The sequence below is a fragment of the Mycteria americana genome, assembly GCF_035582795.1.
Source record: "Mycteria americana isolate JAX WOST 10 ecotype Jacksonville Zoo and Gardens chromosome W unlocalized genomic scaffold, USCA_MyAme_1.0 Scaffold_32, whole genome shotgun sequence".
NCBI lineage: Eukaryota > Metazoa > Chordata > Aves > Ciconiiformes > Ciconiidae > Mycteria > Mycteria americana.
Genome location: NW_027445438.1, coordinates 1,241,260 through 1,265,547, shown reverse-complemented (window position 1 = coordinate 1,265,547; position 24,288 = coordinate 1,241,260). Strand labels below are relative to the sequence as shown.

At 44.5% G+C, this 24,288-nt stretch overlaps 1 protein-coding gene across 6 annotated transcripts in view; it reads right to left on the bottom strand.

The window, feature by feature from the left end:
• The window catches only part of LOC142403050 (synphilin-1-like), a 141,977-nt gene that overhangs the window by 4,750 nt on the left and 112,939 nt on the right, over window positions 1-24,288 (bottom strand). For all 6 annotated transcript variants that reach the window (XM_075489180.1, XM_075489182.1, XM_075489183.1 and 3 more), the window contains one exon: window positions 16,629-17,691. In XM_075489180.1, the coding sequence (XP_075345295.1) occupies window positions 16,629-17,691 (1,063 nt within the window). The remainder of the gene's footprint in view (window positions 1-16,628; window positions 17,692-24,288) is intronic.

Genomic DNA, 24,288 nt, shown 5'->3' with positions numbered 1-24,288 from the left:
GAGAAGAAATGTGGTGGTTTTGTTCTCCTCATGAGAGGAAACTTAATTTCCATTCTCATCTGGTACTTGACTTCCATTCAGCAAAGGCTGATACTCAGCCAATATGAGCTAAAATCCCTAGTGGATTTATGAGTACAACTATTTTTTATACTTGCTTAGAACTGACATCTTGTAGCCAGTTCACTGGTAACATCAGCAAAAATCCATCATAAATTTCTGTTTTCCTAGGGATTTAATTGTTCATCTGTTCATCTATTTCCCCTCTCATTCATCAATCAGTGTCCTGGTTTCGGCTGGGATAGAGTTGATTTCCTTCCTAGTGGCTGGTGTAGTGCTGTGTTTTGGGTTTTTCTTCCAGGAAAATTGCTGCTCCGGTTTCCAGTGGACAGTTCCCTAGACAGAGTAAAAGGGCTGATCTTACTCTTGATTATAATGAAGAAACTCCTGACTTGTATATACAAGAAGTGGGTAATGAATACTATGACCAGGACTAGAGGGGCCCTGCCTCCAGCCAGGTGGAGGAAAGGGACAACCAGGTTTACTGGACTGTGTGGATTCGATGGCCAGGCACATCAGACCCACAGGAGTATAAGGCTCTAGTGGACACCGGTGCACAGTGTACCCTACTGCCATCAAGCTATATAGGGGCAGAACCCATCTGTATTTCTGGAGTGACAGGGGGATCCCAACAGCTGACTGTATAGGAGGCCAAAGTGAGCCTAACTGGGAGTGAGTGGCAAAAGCACCCCATTGTGACTGGCCCAGAGGCTCCGTGCATCCTTGGCACAGACTACCTCAGGAGAGGGTATTTCAAGGACCCAAAAGGGTACCGGTGGGCTTTTGGTATAGCTGCCTTGGAGACGGAGGAAATTAAACAGCTGTCCACCCTGCCCGGTCTCTCAGAAGACCCTTCTGTTATGGGGTTGCTGAGGGTCAAAGAACAACAGGTGCCAATTGCTACCACAACGGTGCACCGGAGGCAATATCGCACCAACCGAGACTCCCTGATTCCCATCCATGAGCTGATTCGTCGACTGGAGAGCCAAGGAGTGATCAGCAAGACTCGTTCACCTTTTAACAGTCCCATATGGCCAGTGCGAAAGTCTAATGGAGAGTGGAGACGATAGTAGACTATCGTGGCCTGAATGAAGTCACACCGCCGCTGAGTGCTGCCGTGCCAGACATGCTGGAACTGCAATATGAACTGGAGTCAAAAGCAGCCAAATGGTATGCTAAAAGTGATATCGCTAATGCGTTTTTCTCAATCCCTTTGGCAGCAGAGTGCAGGCCACAGTTGGCTTTCACTTGGAGGGGCGTTCAGTACACCTGGAATCGGCTGCCCCAGGGGTGGAAACACAGCCCCACCATTTGCCATGGACTGATTCAGACTGCACTGGAACAGGGTGAAGCTCCAGAACATCTGCAATACATTGATGACATCATCGTATGGGGCAATACAGCAGAAGAGGTTTTTGAGAAAGGGAAGAAAATAGTCCAGATCCTCCTGAAAGCCGGCTTTGCTATAAAACAAAGTAAGGTCAAGGGACCTGCACAGGAGATCCAGTTTTTAGGAATAAGATGGCAAGATGGACGTCGTCAGATCCCAATGGATGTGATTAAAAAAATAACAGCCATGTCTCCACCAACTAGCAAAAAGGAAACACAAGCTTTCTTAGGCGTTGTGGGTTTTTGGAGAATGCATATTCCAAATTACAGTCTGATCGTAAGCCCTCTCTACCAAGTAACCCAGAAGAAGAATGATTTCAAATGGGGCCCTGAGCAAGGACAAGCCTTTGAACAAATTAAACAGGAGATAGTTCATGCAGTAGCCCTTGGGCCAGTCCGGGCAGGGCAAGATGTAAAGAATGTGCTCTACACTGCAGCCAGGGAGAATGGCCCTACCTGGAGCCTCTGGCAGAAAGCACCAGGGGAGACTCGAGGTCGACCCCTAGGGTTTTGGAGTCGGGGATACAGAGGATCTGAGGCCCGCTATACTCCAACTGAAAAAGAGATATTGGCAGCATATGAAGGGGTTCGAGCTGCTTCAGAAGTGGTTGGCACTGAAGCACAACTCCTCCTGGCACCCCGACTGCCGGTGCTGGGCTGGATGTTCAAAGGGACGGTCCCCTCTACACATCATGAAACTGATGCTACGTGGAGTAAGTGGGTTGCACTGATTACACAATGAGCTCGAATAGGAAACTGCAATCGCCCAGGAATCTTGGAAGTAATTATGGACTGGCCAGAAGGCAAAGATTTCGGAATATCGCCAGAGGAGGAGGTGACGCGTGCTGAGGAGGCCCCACTGTACAATAAACTACCAGAAAATGAGAAGCAATATGCCCTGTTCACTGATGGGTCCTGTCGTATTGTAGGAAAGCATCGGAGGTGGAAGGCTGCTGTATGGAGTCCTATACGACAAGTGGTAGAAACTGCTGAAGGAGATGGTGAATTGAGCCAATTTGCAGAAGTAAAAGCCATTCAGCTGGCTTTAGACATTGCTGAACGAGAAAAGTGGCCAGTGCTCTATCTCTATACTGACTCATGGATGGTGGCAAATGCCCTGTGGGGGTGGTTACAGCAATGGAAGCAGAACAATTGGCAGCGCAGAGGCAAACCCATCTGGGCTGCAGCATTGTGGCAAGATATTGCTGCCCGAGTAGAGAACCTGGTTGTAAAAGTACGTCACGTAGATGCTCATGTACCCAAGAGTCGGGCCACTGAGGAACATCAAAACAACCAGCAGGTGGATCAGGCTGCTAAGATTGAAGTGGCTCAAGGTGGATCTGGACTGGCAACATAAGGGTGAATTATTTATAGCCCGGTGGGCCCATGACACCTCAGGCCATCAAGGAAGAGATGCAACATATAGATGGGCTCGTGATCAAGGGGTGGACTTAACCATGGACACTATTGCACAGGTTATCCATGAATGTGAAACATGCGCTGCAATTAAACAATCCAAGCGGTTAAAGCCTCTGTGGTATGGAGGGCGATGGCTGAAATATAAATATGGGGAGGCCTGGCAGATCGATTATATCACACTCCCACAAACCCACCAAGGCAAGCGCCATGTGCTTACAATGGTGGAAGCAACCACTGGATGGCTGGAAACATATCCTGTGCCCCATGCCACTGCCCGGAACACTATCCTGGGCCTTGAAAAGCAAGTCCTGTGGCGACATGGCACCCCAGAAAGAATTGAGTCAGACAATGGGACACATTTTTGAAACAAGCTCATAGACACCTGGGCCAAAGAACATGGCATTGAGTGGGTATATCACATCCCCTATCATGCACCAGCCTCTGAGAAAATTGAGCGATACAATGGACTGTTAAAGACTACACTGTGAGCAATGGGTGGTGGGACGTTCAAACATTGGGATACACATTTAGCAAAGGCCACCTGGTTAGTTAACACTAGAGGATCTGCCAATCGAGCTGGCCCTGCCCAATCAAAACTTTTACGCACTGTAGAAGGGGATAAGGTCCCTGTAGTGCACATAAAAAACATGCTGGGGAAGACAGTCTGGGTTACTCCTGCCTCGGGCAAAGGCAAGCCCATTCGTGGGATTGCTTTTGCTCAAGGACCCGGGTGCACTTGGTGGGTAATGCGAAAGGATGGGGAAGTCAGATGTGTACCTCAAGGGGATTTGATTTTAGGTGAGAATAGCCAATGAACTAAATGGTATAATGTCAATTGTTGTATAATACTATGTGTCATCACTTTTTCAATAAGGATCACTCAGATTAATGAAGAATGACCTTTGATGAAACCTAGCAAAGTGCAGTGGTGATGGAACCAGAACTGGCTTCAACATGCAACAATCCAACACCACACACCGTGTCTTCTGCCCTGAAGGACTATTATGACGGATGGAGCCCAAAGCCATGGACTAAATGAACTTAATTGTATTAGAAGGGGTAGAACCTGGGCATGACGTAAATGGTATAGAATAAGGGGTGGATACTGTCCTGGTTTCGGCTGGGATAGAGTTGATTTCCTTCCTAGTGGCTGGTGTAGTGCTGTGTTTTGGGTTTTAGTAATATTGATAACACGCCGATGTTTTGGCTGTTGCTAAGCGGTATTTACACTGGTCAAGGATTTTTTTTCCCAGCTCCCCATGCTCTGCCAGGTGCCCAAGAAGCTGGGAGGGGACACAGCCAGGATTGTTTATCCAAACTGACCAAAGGGCTATTCCATACCATATGACGTCATGCTCAGTATATAAATCTGGGGAAGGAGAAGGAAGGGGGGGACATTTGGAGTGATGGCGTTTGTCTTCCCAAGTAACTGTTGTGTGTGATGGATCCCTGGTTTCCTGGAGATGGCTGAACACCTGCCTGCCCATGGGAAGGAGTGAATGAATTCCTTGCTTCGCTTTGCTCGCGCGCGCGGCTTTTGCGTTCCCTCTTAAACTGTCCTTATCTCAACCCACGAGTGTTCTCACTTTTACTCTTCCAATTCTCCTCGCCATCCCACCGCGGGGGGAGTGAGTGAGCGGCTGCGTTGTGCTTAGTTGCCGTCTGGGGCTAAACCACGACAATCAGTCAATCAATCAATCAATCCTATTTATGTCAGTTATGAATAATTTTTGCAAACATGCAATTAGAGAAAACTAAACAACAGAGATTCTAAATATCACCATGCATAAGTATGACTGTTTACTCGACTCCTGCTCAGGTTTTGGCCTAACACACAGCTCATGCTAAGGCCTGATGCCTGCTGGGAGCATCGCCATTAGGACAAAGCAAGAGAAACACATATGCAGGACACAATGGACAGGAAGAGATAAGGGCCATTCTGCAACCATCATCTCCTGCATCTTTGCAGAGTAACTGTGGCAGTTTCTTCAGAATCCGCTAACTTATGGAAATGGTATAGACCAAACTTCCAAGCTGTAAGGTATAAATACCTCAGCTTACCCAAAATGTGGATCCAACAGCAGCCAAACTGCTGAGGCTTTTGTGCTTCCCAGTGTGATACAGGGGACACCTGCAATCATGATGGAGGAGGAAGGATGAGCACTCTCACTGTCAGCTAGGTAACTATTTTGCTCATAGGCATGCAAGTTAGTTAGTGAATTCATGAATTGATGAAGTAATAAATTAGTAATAAATTCACACGTTAGACCAGTCAGTACAAAGGGGGTTGAGACTTTTTTTTTTTACTGACTGAGCTGATGAAATAAAGTTTAATTTACAGAGTATGTTGTTCTGTATATTTGAGAGATCCAAACAGACCATGACAATAATCACATACCAAGCACAGTTACACAGACATTCTTCATTCAGCGTGCTAGAGGAAAGACTGGTGTAGCTGAAGAAATGCCCATAAGGAAGTACAACATCAAATCAGTTGAAAACATGCACTGAGCTTATCACATGCATAGCATGGAAGTCTATCAAAACATGCAGACAAATATCCACAGTAACACTTTAACAGATTTCTTTTTAAGTTACTAAGAGGCTAAATCTGTTACCTCTTCAAGATATGTGCTGTGGTCCTTTGAGCTGGTATTTTTTTTTCTATAATTTTTCTATAAAAGTGTATTTTTTTTCTATAATTTTAATGTTTGACAACAATGACATGCAAATGTGGACTACATTTTACAGTGTAAGTGTGCATACTGTTAGAATTACCACACCCAACTCTTTAAAATTCTTAGGGAACTATGAAAACCACTCATGAGCTTACTATCTTTGAACATCTTTGAAGACAGTTAGTCTTTTTCTCTATCATTAAAAAAATCTGAATCAGCCTTTTGAAAAAAATTGCCAATATGTTATGAAAATACTTCTATGTTAAATCAGCAGTTCAACTAGACAATGCATGAGTTAAAAGGCTCAAATATGCAGTCCATATTGTGATTCTAAGTAAACTTTAATAAAGGCATTTCCACTTCATTCTAGTCTATTAGGTCTCATTTGAAATGTTCATTTTATTCCACATTCTGATATTACATTGTTCTATCTACAGTATCCATTAGTATGGAATACTTACTATTTCCCACTTTTCTTTTTCCCCTTTTTCTTTTACATACTCATTTTGCCTCCTCTATACCTAAGATTTTCCTGTGTTTTTCTACCATTACTTTGTCATACTTTTTACAGTATATAATTCATTATTCCTCCTCCTCCTTTTGGCCTACTTTATGTTCTTTCTGTCTTTATTTTCATCTTGAAATTATTCTTTCACCTCATATCCCAAAAAGTGGATCCAACAGCAGCTGGACTGCTGAGGCTTTCATGCTTCCTGGTGTGATACAGGGAACACCCACATGGCAATGGAGGAGGAAGGATAAGCGCTCTCACCATTGGCTAGGTAATTATTTTGCTCATAGGTGCACGAGTTATGAGTTGCTAGTTATGGATTAGAGAACTTGTGAGTGAGAAGCCTTGTGAATTAAGTGATGAATTAGTGAATTAATGTGTTAGACTAGTCTGTACAAAGGGGCTTGAGCCCTTGTTTGTCGTGTTTGTTTGCTTTCTTTCCTAATGAGCTCAGAAAATAAAGTTTAATTGACAGAGTACTTTGTCCTGTAAATCTGAAAGATCCAAATGGACCATGACATTTCAGTGGTGTCAGAAGTGGGATCTCTTTTGGACACGTTCTGTTGGCAGGCACAAGCTGCTTTGCCGTGCCTCTTGAGGAAATCATTTTAGTGTGAGTGTAGAGATACTGTGTGTCTATGTGTGTCTGCCATGGCGAAGAATGAAAAACTGAACACTGAATGGCAACATGTGGGAGAGAAATTTGAGAAAGAGGGATGGTGAAACCCCAAGTGGGACTTGTCCTGGGTGGAGAGCCACTGCTCGAATGCTGATAATATTTGGCATGAGTTTGCCAGGTGGCGGGATTATAAATTAAGGAAGGGAAAAGGGAAAGATGCTATGTGCTGGATACTAGGCAGTTGTCTTAGAGCAGCAACGGATACAACTGATGAGTTAAAGGGGGTAAATGTATGACTGAAAAAGGAAAATGAGGAAAAGGAAAATGGAAAGACTACTTGGGAAGTAAAGTGTAGACAATTAGAAATGCAAATTAAATTACTCAAGTCAAAACTTCAGCCCCTCATAGCTACAGAAGCTGAAGGGTGCAAGAGGAGGTTGTTGGAAGCTACTACCGTAGACCCAGTGAAAGTTTATTGTGAAATGTACGATGATGATTGAGCTGGGGATATCTGGAAACAATCAGACCCCGATATATTCCTCTCAGGGCCAGGTCATAACAAAGACAATTCCCTGCCTCCTCCCTCTTGGCACCTGTACTGGATTTACATGGCAAGGTTTTGTTAGTGAGGCCGGCTGAAGGAGTGGCCTCTGTGAGAAGAGACATAGGGCTGCCCCCATGTCAGACAGAGCCAGTTCTAGCTGGCTCCAAAACAGACCCACCGCTGCACAAAGCTGAGCCAATCAGCAAAGCTGGTAGCACCTCTGTGATAACATACTTAAGAAAGGGTAAAAAATGCTGTGCAGCAGCTGTGAGAGGAATGAGGAAAAAATATGTGAGAGAAACAACCCTGCAGACACCAAAGTCAGTGAAGAAGGAGGGGGAGGAGGTTCTCCAGGCTCCAGAGCAGAGATTCCCCTGTAGGCAGTGGAGAAGACCATGGTGAAGCAGGTTGTCCCCCTGCAGCCCATGGAGGACCACCTGGGAGCAGATAACCATACTGTACCCTGTAGAGGACCCCACACTGCAGCAGGTGGATATGCCCTGAAGGAAGCTGTGACCCCATGGAGAGCCCATGCTGGAGCAGGCTCCTAACAGGCACTGTGGCCCGTGGAGAGGAGCCTACGCCAGAGCAGGTTTTCTGGCAGGAACTGTGGCCCGTGGGGACCCACGCTGGAGCAGTCTGTTCCTGAAGGACTGTACCCCGTGGAAGGAACCCATGCTGGAGCAGTTCTTGAAGGACTGCAGCTCGTGGGAGGGACCCCAAGCTGGAGCAGGGGAGGAGCGTGAGGAGGAAGGAGCGGCAGAGACAAAGTGTTCTGAACTGACTGCGACCCCCCTTCTCCACCCTTTCCCCTGCGTCGCTCGGTGGGGGAGGAGGTAGAAGAGTGTGGAGGAGGAATGAAGGAGTGAAATTTAGCCTGGGAAGAAAGGAGGGGTAGAGAGAAGGTGGTTTTAGTTTTGTTTTTGTTTCTCACTATCCTACTCTATTTTTAATTGGCAATAAATTAAATTAATTTTCCCCAAGTCAAGTCTGTTTTGCCTGCGACAGTAATTGGTGAATGTATTGGGTCTGGCTGGGATGGAGTTAACTTTCCCCATAGCAGCCCTCATAGTGCTGTGCTTTATAGCTAGAATGGTGTTGATAACACCAATGTTTTGGCTACTGCTGAGCAGTGCTCGCACAGCATCAAGGCTCTCCCTCCAACCCTCCTGCAAAGGCCAGTAGGCTGGGGGTAGGCAAAAGGTTGGGAGAGGACATAGCCAGGACAGCTGACCCAAACTGACCAAAGACCGCGAATATGTGGGGAAACCAGGGGAGGGGCTTGAATCAGTGGAAGTACTGGGAGCCGCTACTCCCTCTGCTAAGGATCCAAGTTCCGAGATGATGGTCGCAGTTAATGATTGCTACTTTACAACATTCCTCATTGACACAGGAGCCCAAATATCGATGGTAAATAAGGACATTTACAAAGGACAGCTTCCACTTAGCAAGCAATTAGTTTCTTTTGTAGGCGTTAATGGGCAAATCACTACCCACCCACTGGTCAGGGCTAAACTAATTCTGTCTAATGGACGGACAATCCGCCCGACTTTACTTCTAGGTCCCTGTAATATATTAGGTGTGGATGTATTGAAGGGTCAGTCATGGGTGGACTCATGGGGAAAATGTGAAATAGGGACACCACCCTCTTTGCCCCACAGTTTACCATGCATCGACGCATCCCTGACTGTTAACCTGTTGCAAACAGCTGCTTCTTTACCCCATAGCAAGCTAGTTAATATTCCACAATACAAGTTACCTTCTGATGCCATTTGTCCTGTTACTGAATTGATAAAGGAGCTAGAAGAACAGGGAATCATTGTCAAGTCTCATTCCCCCTACAACTCTTCTATATGTCCGGTAAAGAAACCTAATGGAAAGTGGCAACTAACAGTAGATTACAGAACCTTGAACGCTGCCATTGAAACACTTATTGTGTCTGTTCCCAGTAAAAGTGATATAGTCAATTTTCTTAATGAAAACGCCTTTCCATGAATGGCAACAGTAGATGTGAAGGATATGGGTTTTTTATGACCCTAATACTGGAGACAGATAGAGAGACATTCACTTTCACCTGGCAGGGACTCCAATATACATTTACTCGCTTACCACAGGGTTTTAAACACAGTCCTACCATTGCTCATGCTACGCTGGCTAAAGAGCTAGAAACATTAAAATTACCACAAGAGGTTACTGTGGTGCAGTATATAGATGATGTCTTAATAGGTGGACGCTCTGCAGAACCTGTGAAACAGGCTATGGACACTATTATAACACACCCACAGTCAACTGGGGTAGAGGTACCAGAAGAAAAGAAACAAGGACCCAGCCAGGAAGTAACCTTTTTGGGAGTCAGATGGATAGGTGGGAGGAAAACAGTTCCTGCTGAGGTGCTACAAGAAATCCAACAGTTACCCATCCCTGAGAATAAAAAGGAGTTGCGTGCTGTGCTAGGGACTTTAGGATTTTGGAGGGCACGTATTCTGGGATTTAGTATAATAGTACGACCACTCTATAACTTACTGAAGAAAAATGCAATCTGGGAATGGACTCCACAACATGAAGAGGCCCTGAAGCTTCTAAAGGAAAATGTGAATGCATATCAATCATTGAGACCCATCCACCCTATGCAGCCCCTCTCACTACATATCCAGGTGGGAGAGAAGGGATATTGGTGGGGACTATGGCAACAAGGGCTTAACGGTTCCAAGGAACTCCCTATTACTTTTGGCTCCAAATCATGGCAGAATGCTCAGCACAATTGCTTGACTTTTGAAAAGGTGCTATTAGCAGCTTATGAAGGGCTAGTAGCAGCTGAACCCTTGACTCAGGGAAGAAGTATAAAATTCTACATGCCAATAGCTATTCTTAAACCTGTTATTGGTGGTAAACCACTACCTTTATGTGTAGCACATGAAACTACTGTAAAAAGGTGGGCACTGTATATCCATCATTATGTAACTGCAGATGGCTTGACTAAGGAGAATAAAGTTACTGAGGCTGTGGAGCATATAGGAATGCCCACCGAATACATGGAGCCTCCATGCTCTCCTATCCAGGATGTTCCTGAATTCAACCCCCGTCAACCAGATGGTGTCTGGTTTACTGATGGGAATGCTCACAAAATACAGGGTAAACAGCAAGGAACAGCTGCTGCTGTATCTGTAGCTGATGAATATGTAGTAACTGAGCGAATAGAAGGTTCTGCTCAATTAGTAGAGCTCTATGCCACAGTATTAGCTCTTAGAAATGGCACACAGGCCATTGTGCTGGTTTTGGCTGGGATAGAGTTAATTTTCTTTATAGTGGCTGATATGGGGCTATGTTTTGGATTTGTGCTGAAAACAGTGTTGATAACACACCGATGTTTTAGTTATTGCTGAGCAGTGCTTACACAGAGTCAAGGCCTTTTCTGCTCCTCACACCACCCCACCAGCAAGTAGGCTGGGGGTGCACAAGAAGTTGGGAGGGGACACAGCTGGGACAGCTGACCCAAACTGACCAAAGGGATATTCCATACCATATGACGTCTGCTCAGCAATTAAAAACTGAGGGAAGAAGAAGGAAGCGGGGGGACATTCGGAGTGATGGCATTTGTCTTCCCAAGTAACCATTACGCATGATGGAGCCCTGCTTTCCTGGAGATGGCTGAACACCTGCCTGCCGATGGGAAGTAGTGAATAAATTCCTTGCTTTGCTTTGCTTTGCTCGTGTGCATGGCTTTTGCATTCCCTATTAAACTTTTCTTATCTCAACCCACGAGTTTTCTCACTTTTACTCTTCCAATTCTCTGCCCCATCCCACTGGGGCGGAGTAGAGCGAGCGGCTGTGTGGTGCTTAGTTGCCAGCTGGGGTTAAACCATGACAGCCATATACACTGATTCCTATGCTGTATGGGCTGGTGCTACACAATGGCTAGGAAACTGGGCAAAACACAACTGGCAGGTAGGGAATCAAGATGTATGGGGAAGGGAATATTGGGAACAAATATACCAGATCACGAACTCCCATTCTATTGCTATAGGGCATGTAGCCGTACACCAGAAAAATACCACTCAGGTGGCCAAATGGAACAATATGGCCAACCACTTAGCCAGTAAAAATGCATCAAGATTTTCCTCTACCTTGAGTATTGATTGAATGGTTAGGTAAATGGCTGCATGGATGGTTGGGACACACTGGTGCATATGACCTATATCAGCATGCAGCAAGATGATGCTGGCCAATTAATAAGCAACAAGCAGTTCAACTAGTGACCACTTGTAGATTTTGTAATGAAATTGTAGTCAATCAGATTCAGTGTTATACAAGTACGTATGGAAGATCAGTCTGACCTAAGCACTTATCTATGATGAATGCTCTAAAGATAGTTGATAAGGGGGATTCATACTGGAACATGGAATGACTAATCAAGAATTACTGTCCTTGGGAGTAAAGCACATCCTGGAGAAATATGTAAGCTAAGTAAGATGTTTTTGGACAATCTGAAACTGCTAGCAGAAGTGTGATAAGGAGCACCCTTACAAGAACTATCCTCATTATAATACTAAAAATCACACCCCTTGAGCTGGAGACCCCGGCCCAAGCAGAGACCCCTCACCTTTGAGCATGTGCAGAATATTAAAGTAGTACTGTAGCTTTAAGATTGAGACAAGAAAATGTAGACCAATAGAAAACTGCTTTGTGTAATTACTTATGCATATATATAACTAGACTGTATAAATATTGTACCTGCATGAATGAGCGGTGTGCTAGCTTTGTGGAGCTACCACCTAGCACCCGGTCTTGCGCAAAAATCTGAAATAAACTGATATCTCGGCTCTGTGTGCATATTGGGTGTTGCACACCGGGTAACAAACCCTGTTTGTGAGACAACAAAATGAGGGATTATCTTGTCAAAAGTCAACAACAAGCAAACCTCAGGGAAGGGCAAGTCCTTTGGGGTACTTGGCAAGTTGACTATATCAGACCGATGACACATACCTCTGAAGGATGGAAATTCATTATAACCGGAGTTGAGATAGTGAGTGATTTGGGTAATGTTTACCCGACACGCACTGCATCTGGATTGGGAACTGTAGGAGGATTAAACCAATGGTTTGCTGTGCACCCAAAGCCACAAGAGATACAGTCAGATAGTGGGTCACATTTTAAAAATAGAATAGTACAGGAATGGTGTCTTAAGCATGGAATTAAGTGGACTTTCCACTTACCCTATTGACCTCAGAGTAATGGTATAGTAGAAAGACAGAACGGGTTGCTTAAACAACAACTCAAATGGCAAAACGGTAATACTAATCAGGGAAGAAACTTATGGGAAGCCGTACAAGCATTGAACTCATGGTAGACTCCTACTGGTGATCTGGATAGAGGTTTTGAACAATCCCCTGTGCTGAACCAACATCAGCAGGATGCTTTGAACACCTTGGTGTGTCATCCAGGAGATCGTGTGAGAATTCAACACCCATCACTCAGAAAACGCTGGGTCACTTTGCAGCACTTTCGAAGGAAAGGAATATAGGAAACTCTGGATACTGTGTGTGAAAGGCAAGGCGCTAACTGCAATACGACTTGCTTAGAAGAGCGAACGCTACCCGAGACTATGAGCTTTTACCTCAGGGTCGATGTAACCTGAAGACCCAACCTAAGCCAGCTCTTACCGGCTGAGAACACCCCATACAGACAATAAAAAAATAAAAGATTTGCCTTTCAAAAAAGCCAGGCATATAACCATGGCCAGAACGGCAATCGACCAGAATCCAGTATAAAACCACTCCACCTGCATGGGACATCGGTTTAGAACAATGAAGATGAACACATCACTGACCATACATCCACACCACCTGCACGGGACAAGCACGTACTGATTCTGCATGGGACAAGTGCATACTGATTATGTGAGCAATAGTAACTGATTAGTCCACCCCTTAACATGAGTAATTTGATTGGTCTACACAACTGTATTGTAACATATATAAACCCTGCTGTCCTCTGTATCGGGGTCCTCCATGCATTAGGTACCGCTATGCTCATAGCTAATACGAGAGAATAAATTCCCTTGGTAATTCTATACTAAGCATCCTTGTCTCCCTCCTTGGCTGGCCAAGAACTGACTTTTACATGTGGGAATGAAATTAATCATTACTGAGGCTTGGATATGATCCAAGACCTAAGTCTTCTTTCTCCCTCCCTAGGAGCTATTGACCTCCTGGACAAATAAGTGAAAGCCTTCATCCAACCTGCACACTATGGGAAGTATCCATCTAGAAAGTACACTAAGTATTCCCTGGAACTTTGTTATCACTGGAGAGAATGTTGGCAACATCTAAAAAGATAAGAACCTTCATATATAAGACAATTCTAACCCTTGCATTGGGAAATCTGTCATACTACCACATAAATGTTGATGCACTATGCAATAATCAAGTAAACCCACAGAAGTTGGTAACCTCTGCTGTAACATGGACAGTGAGACCCAACATATCCAAAACCCACCAGTGGGGCAGCAAGAACCAAGGCATCCACCTGACCACCCACACTAACCTTACCTTTTGCTTAAGTGTTAGTAGTCTGTATCCAGGAACCTGGACTTGGGTCAGAGAGACTAATACTCGCATTCTAGATGGAGACACTGCCCTACAATATGATCACGATACCACTGAAGGACCTATTAAGTTTGTCCTGTTACACAATTGCACACATGTAACAATATCAGATAACCCCAGCAAGGGATGGCAATGCCTACTGGGAATGGAGCTGTTGGAATTCATTATGGGAGTTTGTGTGCCAATTAACCATCAAAGTCAAGGCTCATGCACCACAGTGGGCAGTATGCAATTTGACATTTCCCTGATTCCCACTACCACTACTACACCACCAGTAATAGTTGCCCAAGGATTTCCTGAAAGATTTGCAGTTTTTACTTCTGAAGTACGTGAATTTTACTTTAAGATTCACTGGGACAATGCTAATATTAGTAAAGTATATCCAAATTGCTCACAATGGACAATACCTATATAAGATCAATGACTTAAGTCCTACTGGAAAACCCACACAGTTAGGGATCTTTCAACAGGATTGGGAGCTGCTGGATTGGGCACAGGAGTGTTAAATTCTATGGACTTGGAGACTGTTAATAATAAAATGTCTAGGCTAGGACAATTAAGCAAACAAGCTATAATTGGTCAGACCATGGATATAGTAAAGGGGATAGACACAACTACTAAAACCCTGACGATTAGTCTTAACCCACAGAAAAAGCTCCAACAGATTTTGAAGGACATGTACACTGGTGGTCACAATTTTGTTTCTAACACGTGTTACTATGCAAAACTTCGCTACAAATGAATATGAACAAGCCAACTGGGTCCATAGTAGAAATCCCGCTGTGTTAAGGGACCCTATTATTGGGTTGGTGCCAGAGTTGTAAATCCCGGTTCCTCAAAATTGTATACTCAGAGGTAGGAAGCAAAAGTAACCTGTTAAATGGATCTATTCATTACTGCACTGTGAATAAGAAAATTAAAGAATAACCCATTTACCAATACACCCCACTTCCTATCATTGTAGCTAATAGAATATGGGCACCAGTCCAAGGAATAAAATGGATGGATAACCAAGGCAATCTAATCGATACTCGTGGATGTGAACAATGGGGAAACCATGAATGGTACTGCCCTGAATGTTTAGTAATGCAAGACCCATGTTCAAGTAATATATCCTCAGGTACCTATTATTTAGACTCAGTGTATGACAATTGCACAGTTGTACTTAAGGGAAAACCATGTTGTATATGTGTGGTGTCACTTTGTGATGTTCTGTGGAATGATGGGAACAAAACAATTGCTCCTGCCTGAGAACACCCATGCGATGTTACAGCACTAGAGACCTGTGGACAACTTATAGAAGCCATAAAGCTAACCTCACATCGATGCTGGTGGAATACTGGCCTACAACATGGTCTGTACCCTTAGGACCAATATGGGACAGTATACTCTCAAACTGAAGAACTGGAATCCTTAATCACCAGCTATGAAAAAGCTATTACATACCAAAAAGAAGTGACTATTGCTATCAAACACGATACTGGCTGAATTGTCAGAATTGCAACAGAAATTGAACAAACTGCTGGACATCACTGGTATGACATTTTAATGGGATATGCACCATTCGCAACTGGCATATTGCACCTTATGTTACATCCTATGATCATTATATTATTCTGTTCTATTTTATTAGTATGCTTGTGTATCTGTGTTTATTGCTTATCTCGCCATCTTGAGAGCATATACCATCAATTGTTACCTGATCAAAAAATTGTGAAGCCAGACTTAAGTGAAAGTGCTCAAAACTTTCCTCTACCCTCACTCCCAGCGAGGCAAGAGGAGTAACAGTACTTCCACTTGCCAAGGCAATGGGTTTGCTAGATGTTTGGTCTCTACCAAGGGGGTGGAGCATGACTGTTCACTCAACTCCTGCTCAGATTTTGGCTAACCCAGCTCATGCTAAGGCCTGATGTATGCTGGGAGCAGTGCCATTAGGCCAAAGCAAAAGCACCATGTAGACAGGACAGGTGGCCAGAAAGGGCTAAAGGTCATTATGCAGCCATTATCACCTGCAGCTTGCTGTCTCCTGCAGCCATAATCCTTGCATATTGATTGTCTGGCAGTTTCTTCAGAATCTGCTAACTCATGAAAATGGTATAGACCAAACCTCCAAGCTGGAAGGTATACAACATCAGGTTACCCAAAAAGCTTTTGAAGCGAATCCAACAGCAGCTGAACTGCTGAGGCTTTCATGCTTCCCGGTGTGATACAGGGGATGCCCGCACTGTGATGGAGGAGGAAGGATGAGCACTCTCACCATTGGCTAGGTAACTAATTCTTTTCTTTTGCTCATAGGTGCACGAGTTACAAGTTCCGAGTTATGAATTAGAGAACTTATGAGTGAGAAGCCTTGTGAATTAAGTGATGAATTAGTGAATTCATGTGTTAGACTAGTCTGTACAAAGGAGATTGAGCCCTTGCTTGTTGTGTTTGTTTGTTTTCCTAATGAGCTCATAAAATAAAGTTTAATTTACAGAGTATGTTGTCCTGTAAATTTGAGAGATCCAAATGGACTGTGACATCAGAGCAACATCAAACATCAGTTCCAGGTGAATCACATGTCTGTGGAGAGCTTTCAACACAAAGCAAGTGTACCGTGTGCACTAAGAGTACCTGCCACCAATACCTGCCACCCCTTGAAAAAGCCTTCCAAAATTATAACAGTGGACTGGCTTTCTACTGGTCAAATATAATTGAGTACTTGTGTGTATCCTTTTGCTATGGAAAGGTAGGAAAAAGAAGCTGACAAAATTATTCATTAGTTAAAAAGAGAAAAAAAGGCACTTCCTCCTTTCAGTGCACTCACTGTCTTGTTTCTTCCTTTCGTAGGTGTTTCTGGATTTGCCTTGCTATCTGCTATCTTCCTTCCTAATGAGGTAAAAGGCAGCATCAATGAGGTTTTGATCAAGTTTGCTGTTTGACAGTTGTTGTTGTTATTCTGGTTACCACTGAGTGTCTCCATTATGGATCTAAAGGTTCCAAAAGGCCTTTTCAGCTGGTCTCCAACTGGTTCTCCAGTGCTGGGTGGAGCCTGCAAAAGTGCTTTGCCCTGGTCTTTATCCTTTTCCTCATTCAGTTTTGATTCTGTTAGCTCCACCTGCACCACGGGCTCCTCAAAGCTTACTCTGAGTTTCAAATATTGGGATGTTCCGCGCTTTGAAGATGGAGACTTGAGAGCGCTCTTAGGGCTTGTGGCAACCTTTTGAGCAGTGGCACTGTCAGTGCTGGATGAAGAGTTGCCTCCAGAAAACTGGCTCTGAGGTCCAGTACCAGACTGATACTGGGCTTCATTATCTGGATTGCTGCTCTCTGAAGTAGGGGAGGGACTGTGGCCATCCACAGGCTTAGAAACTCTGATGCCAAAAGGGAAGTGGTGCCTTGCTGCTGAAGTGTGTTTCTTAATCATCAGGTGCAAACTCTCTGTGCTCTCAACACTTTCCATTATGGGCTGAGGCCTTGGTTTGTCAGTTCTTTTCACAGGGAGGTTCTTATGGTCCTCAGAATTAGCTGAGTTTGTGTCAGACTCGCTGAAAGACCTCTGCATAATTTGCCTCAGTCTGGCTAACTTCAGCTCCCTTTTCTCTGGCAGAATCTTCTTCACATTCTTGGAGGAAGCATGAGCATCCTGAAATTGCAAAGTTAGCTTTTCCTGCATACAGACATTTTCAGAGATTTCCTTCCCCAACAACTGGTGCAGGATTTTATCTGAGTCTTCAGCTTTTATCTTGGACTGAGTGCAGTTAGAAGATCCCAGGCTACCAAGAATCTGAACCCCATCTTGGGTGTTCAGTTTACTTTTTGGTAGAGACAATTCATCTGCTTCAGATGGTTTCCACTGGGGTTTGCCAGAAGCAGGAGATGATGGCGAGCTTAAAGAAAAAAGAGGAGGAAAAAATTTCAATACCACAACCAAATCAATGCTCATATAAAATGTGAAACTGCCATTTCCAGTGTACATGTCTGTCTCAGCTATTTTGTTTATTGTTATTTATCCTCCTCATCACTACTCACATGGAATTCATTATGATGCTACAGAGAAGATTACACAGGGAAGGTTGTAATCCTGCTTCCATTCCTAATTAGGATTTGAGTCTCTTTTAAAAAGAAAAACTTAGAATGGTTATTTCAACGCCAAAGATTACTTTCTGAGGAAAATTTTAGAGAAACTACTATTCCATATTTGTGGGAGCGGATGTGTTTTAAAAGGTGAAAAAAATCAAAAGGTCAATGCCTACTGAGTCACATCATAATACAAAAGTAACTTATTCTAAATACTGCAAAAATATCAGCTCTCTGCATAGAAGTGATTTCATAAATCTAAACTTCATTTGGTATTAATAGCCATATCAGACCTCATAAAAAGTCAGGGCTTTTCACACTCAAAACCTTTTCAGATATGAAATAATGAAAAGTATGAAAAAGGTGCCATGAATTTATTTCAATACTATTAGAATAATAAATTAAATTTAGAACTCCAAATGTTATATAGTGAGGAAACAGCAATCTCAGGTCTGATTTGCAAAGAATGTAAATTACAGAGACCATTTCTTTCCCCATGACATATGCCAGAGCTCATGATACCCCGTATTCTTATTATAAACCACTTTTCTGCTGAGCAAGGATAAAGTGACAAAATTAAGGTTAATGTGAGCCAGTGAATCCATAAATCTTATTTCCTTTTTTCCAAGCAACTTATATTCTGATGAGTCCATAGTTCTAACAGTGTACAAAATTTACATATAGAATAGAACAGAACAGAATAGAATAGAATAGAATAGAATAGAATAACCTAAGTTGGAAGGGACCCACAAGGATCATCGAGTCCAACTCCTGACTCCAAACAGGGCAACCTAAATGTTAAACCGTATATCTAAGAGTGTTGTCCAAACACTTCTTGAACAGTGACAGGCTTGGGGCCATGAACGACTTCCCTGGGGAGCTAGTTCCAGTGACCAACCACCCTCTCAGTGAAGAACTTTTTCCTAATATCCAATCTGAACTTCCCCTGACACAGCTGTAAACCATTCCCTCGTGTTCTATCACCGAACACCAGAGAGAAGAGATCAGCATCTCCCTTTCTGCTTCCCCCCGTGAGGAAGTTGTACACAGCAATGAGGTCACCCCTCAGTCTCCTCTAAGCTGAACAAAACCTAGTATCCTCAGCTGCTCCTCATAAGTCATGCCCTTTAGTCCTTTCACCATCTTTGTTGTCCTCCTTTGGACACATTCTAATATTTTTATATCCTTCTTATATTGTGGAGCCCAAAACGTCTCTGCTTTACCTTCATTCCTATTTGTGAGGTGACCAACCTCATCAAGTAATGGACCAGTGTTTTCTTTAGTCCTCCTTTTGCTATTAACATACTTAAAAAAGCCCTTTTTGTTGTCCTTCACAGTATTGGTCAGCTTCAACTCCAGTTGAGCTTTGGCCATACGAATATTCTCACTACAGAGGCGAACAGAATCTCTGTAGTCCTCCCGTGTCACCTGTCCTTGCTTCCAAAGTCCATACACTTTCTTTTTCAGCCTAAATTCCAGAAGGACATCCCTGTTCAGCCAAGCCGGCCTTCTGCCCCACTTGCTTAACTTCCAACACATTGGAATTCCCTACTCTTGCAGTCTTAAAAGATGGCTCTTAAAAAGTGACCAGCATTTAAGGACCTGTCCTGGTTTTGGCTGGGATAGAGTTAATTTTCTTCCTAGTAGCTGGTATAGTGCTGTGTTTTGGATTTAGGATGAGAATAATATTGATAACATGCTGATGTTTTGGTTGTTGCTAAGTGGTGATTACACTGGTCAAAGACTTTTCAGCTTCCCATGCTCTGCAAGGTGCACAAGAAGCTGGGAGGGGGCATAGCCAGGACAGCTGATCCAAACTGGCCAAAGGGCTCTTCCATACCATATGACATCATGCTCAGTATATAAATTGAAGGGAGCTGGCCGGGGGGTAGCGATTGCTGCTCAGGGACTGGCTGGGCATCGGTCGGCAGGTGGTGAGCCAATGCATCACTTTTTTTTTTTGTTTTCCCCTGGGTTTTGTTCCTCTCTCTCCCCCTCTCTTGTTATTTTCCTTTTAATTACAATTTATTATTATTATTTAATTTAATTTAATTTCAAATATTAAACTGTTCTTATCTCAGCCCAGGGTTTTGCTTACTTGAGCTCTTCTGATTCTGTCCTCAATCCCACCGGGGGCGGGGTGGGGAGGGTGAGCGAGCAGCTGCGTGGTGCTTAGTTGCTGACTGAAGCTAAACCACGACAGTCCTTTTTGGCACCCAACATGGGGCTCGAAGAGTTCAAATAAAGACAGATCTGACATCAGTGTCTTAAAACAAATTTGTTATAAGCATTTATTATATTAGTTTAGTAGTCACAGGTCACAATGTCGATTTACTGGTTCTCACAGTTGTGTTATGTAACACCTTACTTGCCGTATCAAGGGTTAGGGTATTGCCCTATTTGTTTATCAGTATGTGTGTGCTGTTTATCACCTCTGGGAGATGGATTAAGGTTATCGCTTTGCTGCACTGTGTAACACTGGCTTATGCTATGATAAAATTGTTGGTCATGAAATTGATCTCGTCTTTGTACTCAGCATTGCTGTCACCTCTGTGCTTCGGGAGCCATCTATGGAAATTATTGATAATTACACTTTTTAACTTTTCTCCTCGGAGAGCCAATCTATGGGGGAGAAATCTTCCTCCATCTTCCCCTTCCTCTCCAGGCTAATTACAATAGCCCTTTAGAATTCTGAATATCCTTGGGATGTTCAAACCAGCATGTTCCTATTGCTATGCCTCCTGAATGTGTTTCAGCCCTTGTTTAAGGTTAAGCAACTAATTAAGAATACCATCCAGAGCTCTGCCCCAAGGCTGGATAGTTATGAGTGGCAGGGTGTGGGGGATAGCATGGGCAAATGCCTAGGATGGTGGGCACCTCCAGTGTTTTGCAACTTCACCCCTGAAAAAGTGCAGAATCCTGAAAAATTAGTAGAATATTTGGGGAAAGTATGCTGTCACCCCCTGGCAATTCCACAGAGACACAAATCACTGCAACGTGCTGGGGCCTGGCCTATGCCTACCGAGCCCTGTTCAACACTCTTCAGTATCCTCAAGGGGAAGAGAAGGTCTGGCAGATTCTCTGGATCTGGCAACAAAGCGACAGGCACTGCGGCTACTCCAGAGCCACCTGCGACAGGCATCACGGCTACTTCAGCCTGGCGACAGATACTGCGGTTGAACCAGGGAACAAGGGAACCAACTCGTGTCGGTATGAGCCGTGCCTATACAGAAGAAGAAATCTTGGAAGAGAAAGTCAGCTCATTTAGAAAGGGAGGATGAAAGACCAGGGCCATCACAGGGAGAGGAAGAGGAAGAACTCATGGATGAGATGGAAACCACCCAATCCCTATCCCTGAGTGAGCTGCGAGATATGCGAAAAGATTTCAGCTGTCGTCCAGGTGAGCATGTTGTCACCTGCCTGCTCCGATGCTGGGATAACGGGGACAGTAGCCTGGAATTAGAGGGTAAGGAAGCCAAACAGCTGGGATCCCTTTCTAGGGAAAGGGGCATTGACAAAGCGATTGGAAAAGGGGCACAAGTCCTCAGCCTCTGGAGGCGGCTCCTGTCAGGTATGAAGGAAAGATATCCCTTCAAGGAAGATGTTATATACCGCCCCGGGAAATGGGGCGATATATCGCCGAGGCAAACGGACCACCATAGAGAGACATCCAGTACATGAGGGAATTAGCCATGCTGGAGGTGATTTATGGTGATGTAAACAATGAGCAGTTATCCAAAGATCCAGATGAAGTCCAGTGCACACGATCCATGTGGCAGAAGTTGGTACAGAACGCACCAGCGTCATGTGCCAACTCATTGGCAATACTGAACTGAAAAGACAGTGCATGAAGTGGCTAGCCAGCTCCAGGAATACGAAGAAAGTATCTCTTCCTCCCTTGTCTCAGCTGTGGAGAAACTGTCCCAGAAGGTCCAGCAACTCAAAGAGGATAGGTCCTACTTTCCACCTGTACAGACCAGCATCTCAGCCATTAGGAGTCAGCGTTCTTCTGCTCAAGAGAGAGGATATAGAGGATACACCCACGGGGCACTCTGTGGTTTTACTTGCATGACCACGGAGAGGACATGAGGAAGTGGGATGGAAAACCTACCTCGACCCTAGAGGCATGGGTATGTGAGTTGCAAGGAAAAACAATCACCAAAGGGGGTTCTTCCAGGAAAATTGCTGCTCCGGTTTCCAGTGGACAGTTCCCCAGACAGAGTAGAAGGGCTGATCTTACTCCTGATTTGCATGAAAGACCTCCTGACTCAAATGTACAAGAAGTGGGTAATGAATACTATGACCAGGACTAGAGGGGCCCTGCCTCCAGCCAGGTGGAGGAAAGGGACAACTGGGTTTACTGGACTGTGTGGATTCAATGGCCTGGCACATCAGACCCACAGGAGTATAAGGCTCTAGTAGACACCAGTGCACAGTGCACCCTAATGCCATCAAGCTATTGTTGCGTTAAGAGTTACTGTCACATACAAATAGGAGTCTGAGGAGTGGCTGAGGGGGAACCCTCCCGTTGAGTCACGAGGTTCAGACAGGACCCCCTTGCTTTCTAAACTCCTTCTCAGAGAGGAGTCTAGGTGTGGCTAGGTCCAGTCTTAGTCTCAGACCTGGTTAACGGTTTATTTTCTAAGGACTGTGTGTGTAGCCACTTATTGGTTCAGGGCTTTCGCTAAGGCGACAGCATTAATTTTTACACCCCCCCAGTCTGGTCGTGTTGAAGGAACTGTCACAGCCAGAGCAGTGAAGAGTGCAGTTTATTAGAGCAACAGACACACAGATTCTTTGGATTACCGGTGATAAATTAACTGTCTGCAAAGCACATACAAATGTCAAAAATATGAGTATGAATAACACGGCCGGACACAAATATGTATATAACACGGCCGGACACAACGCCTATATCAAGAATAACTCGGCCGGACACAAACATGTATATAACACGGCCGGACACAACGCGTATATCAAAAATATGAGTAACACGGCCAGACACAAATGCGTTAAAAGAAAATAATAAAGCGACTCTATAGAGATTTCTAAGTTTCCCGGGGAGGCACTTGGTATAACCAAGTGTTTGACTCTTACCCAAAGGCGTCCCAATGGGGGGGAAGAGAGGCTCAGCCCGTCAACTGATCCCAGACATCAGAGTGATACATGATGGTGTCTTCCCCAACATTCTCTTTCTCTTAAACCATTTTATACTATCTTTCACCTTTCGGGTGGAGCTTGAGTGACTCTAGTCATACATACCTTTGTTTAGGATTGGTGTAAAGTTTTCTCGCTTCGCTTTTAAAGGTATAAGCTAGGAAAATTCAGTGCGCAAGCTCAGTGAGGGGTGGTCGCACCTTGGAGGTGGGTAGCTTTTGGGATGGAGGTGTGTTTTGGTATTATAATGATGTTATAATGAGCAAAGTTCACCAAAAGCACAGCATTTTGTCATAAACGTGGCAGGCTGTTGGCCCAGGGTAGTAAATATGCAGCTTATCAGTTCCTTGACACCTTTACGTTCCCCTATTATTGCAGAGCCTGGCCGCGGCATCTCCACACCGCTCCACCCTCTGGGCAGCGCCTCTTAGAGTCAGCACACCAAGTTCCCCTGTCGTTACCAACATCTAAGGTTGCAGGCCTAGGGAACTCCCATGCAATGGATTCCTTACATGTCAGCCGCATTCCACCTGGGAAGCTTCTTCAATGCTGTGCCTTAAGTGTGAATATAAGTTCTAATTTTTAAGTCACCTCAGCCATTATCCCACAGCTATATAGGGGAAGAATACATCTGTATTTCTGGAATGACAGGGGGATCCCAACAGCTAACTGTATTGGAGGCCAAATTGAGCCAAGTGGGAATGAGTGGCAGAAGCACCCTCTTGTGACTGGCCCAGAGGCTCCGTGCATCCTTGGCATAGACTACCTCAGGAGAGGGTATTTCAAGGACCCAAAAGGGTACTGGTGGGCTTTTGGTAGAGCTGCCTTGGAGATGGAGGAAATTAAACAGCTGTCCACCCTGCCTGGTCTCTCAGAGGACCCTTCTGTTGTGGGGTTGCTGAGGGTCGAAGAGCAACAGGTGCCAATTCCTACGACGACATTGCACCGGAGGCAATATCGTACCAACCGAGACTCCCTGATTCCCATCCATAAGCTGATTCGTCGACTGGAGAGCCAAGGAGTGATCAGCAAGACTCGTTCACCTTTTCACAGCCCTATATGGCCAGTGAGAAAGTCTAATGGAGAGTGGAGACTAACAGTAGACTATCGTGGCCTGAACAAAGTCACTCCACCGCTGACTGCTGCCATGCCAGACATGGTGGACCTTCAATACGCACTGGAGTCAAAAGCAGCCAAGTGGTATGCTACAACTGGTATCGCTAATGCATTTCATGCATTAGCAGTGCAGG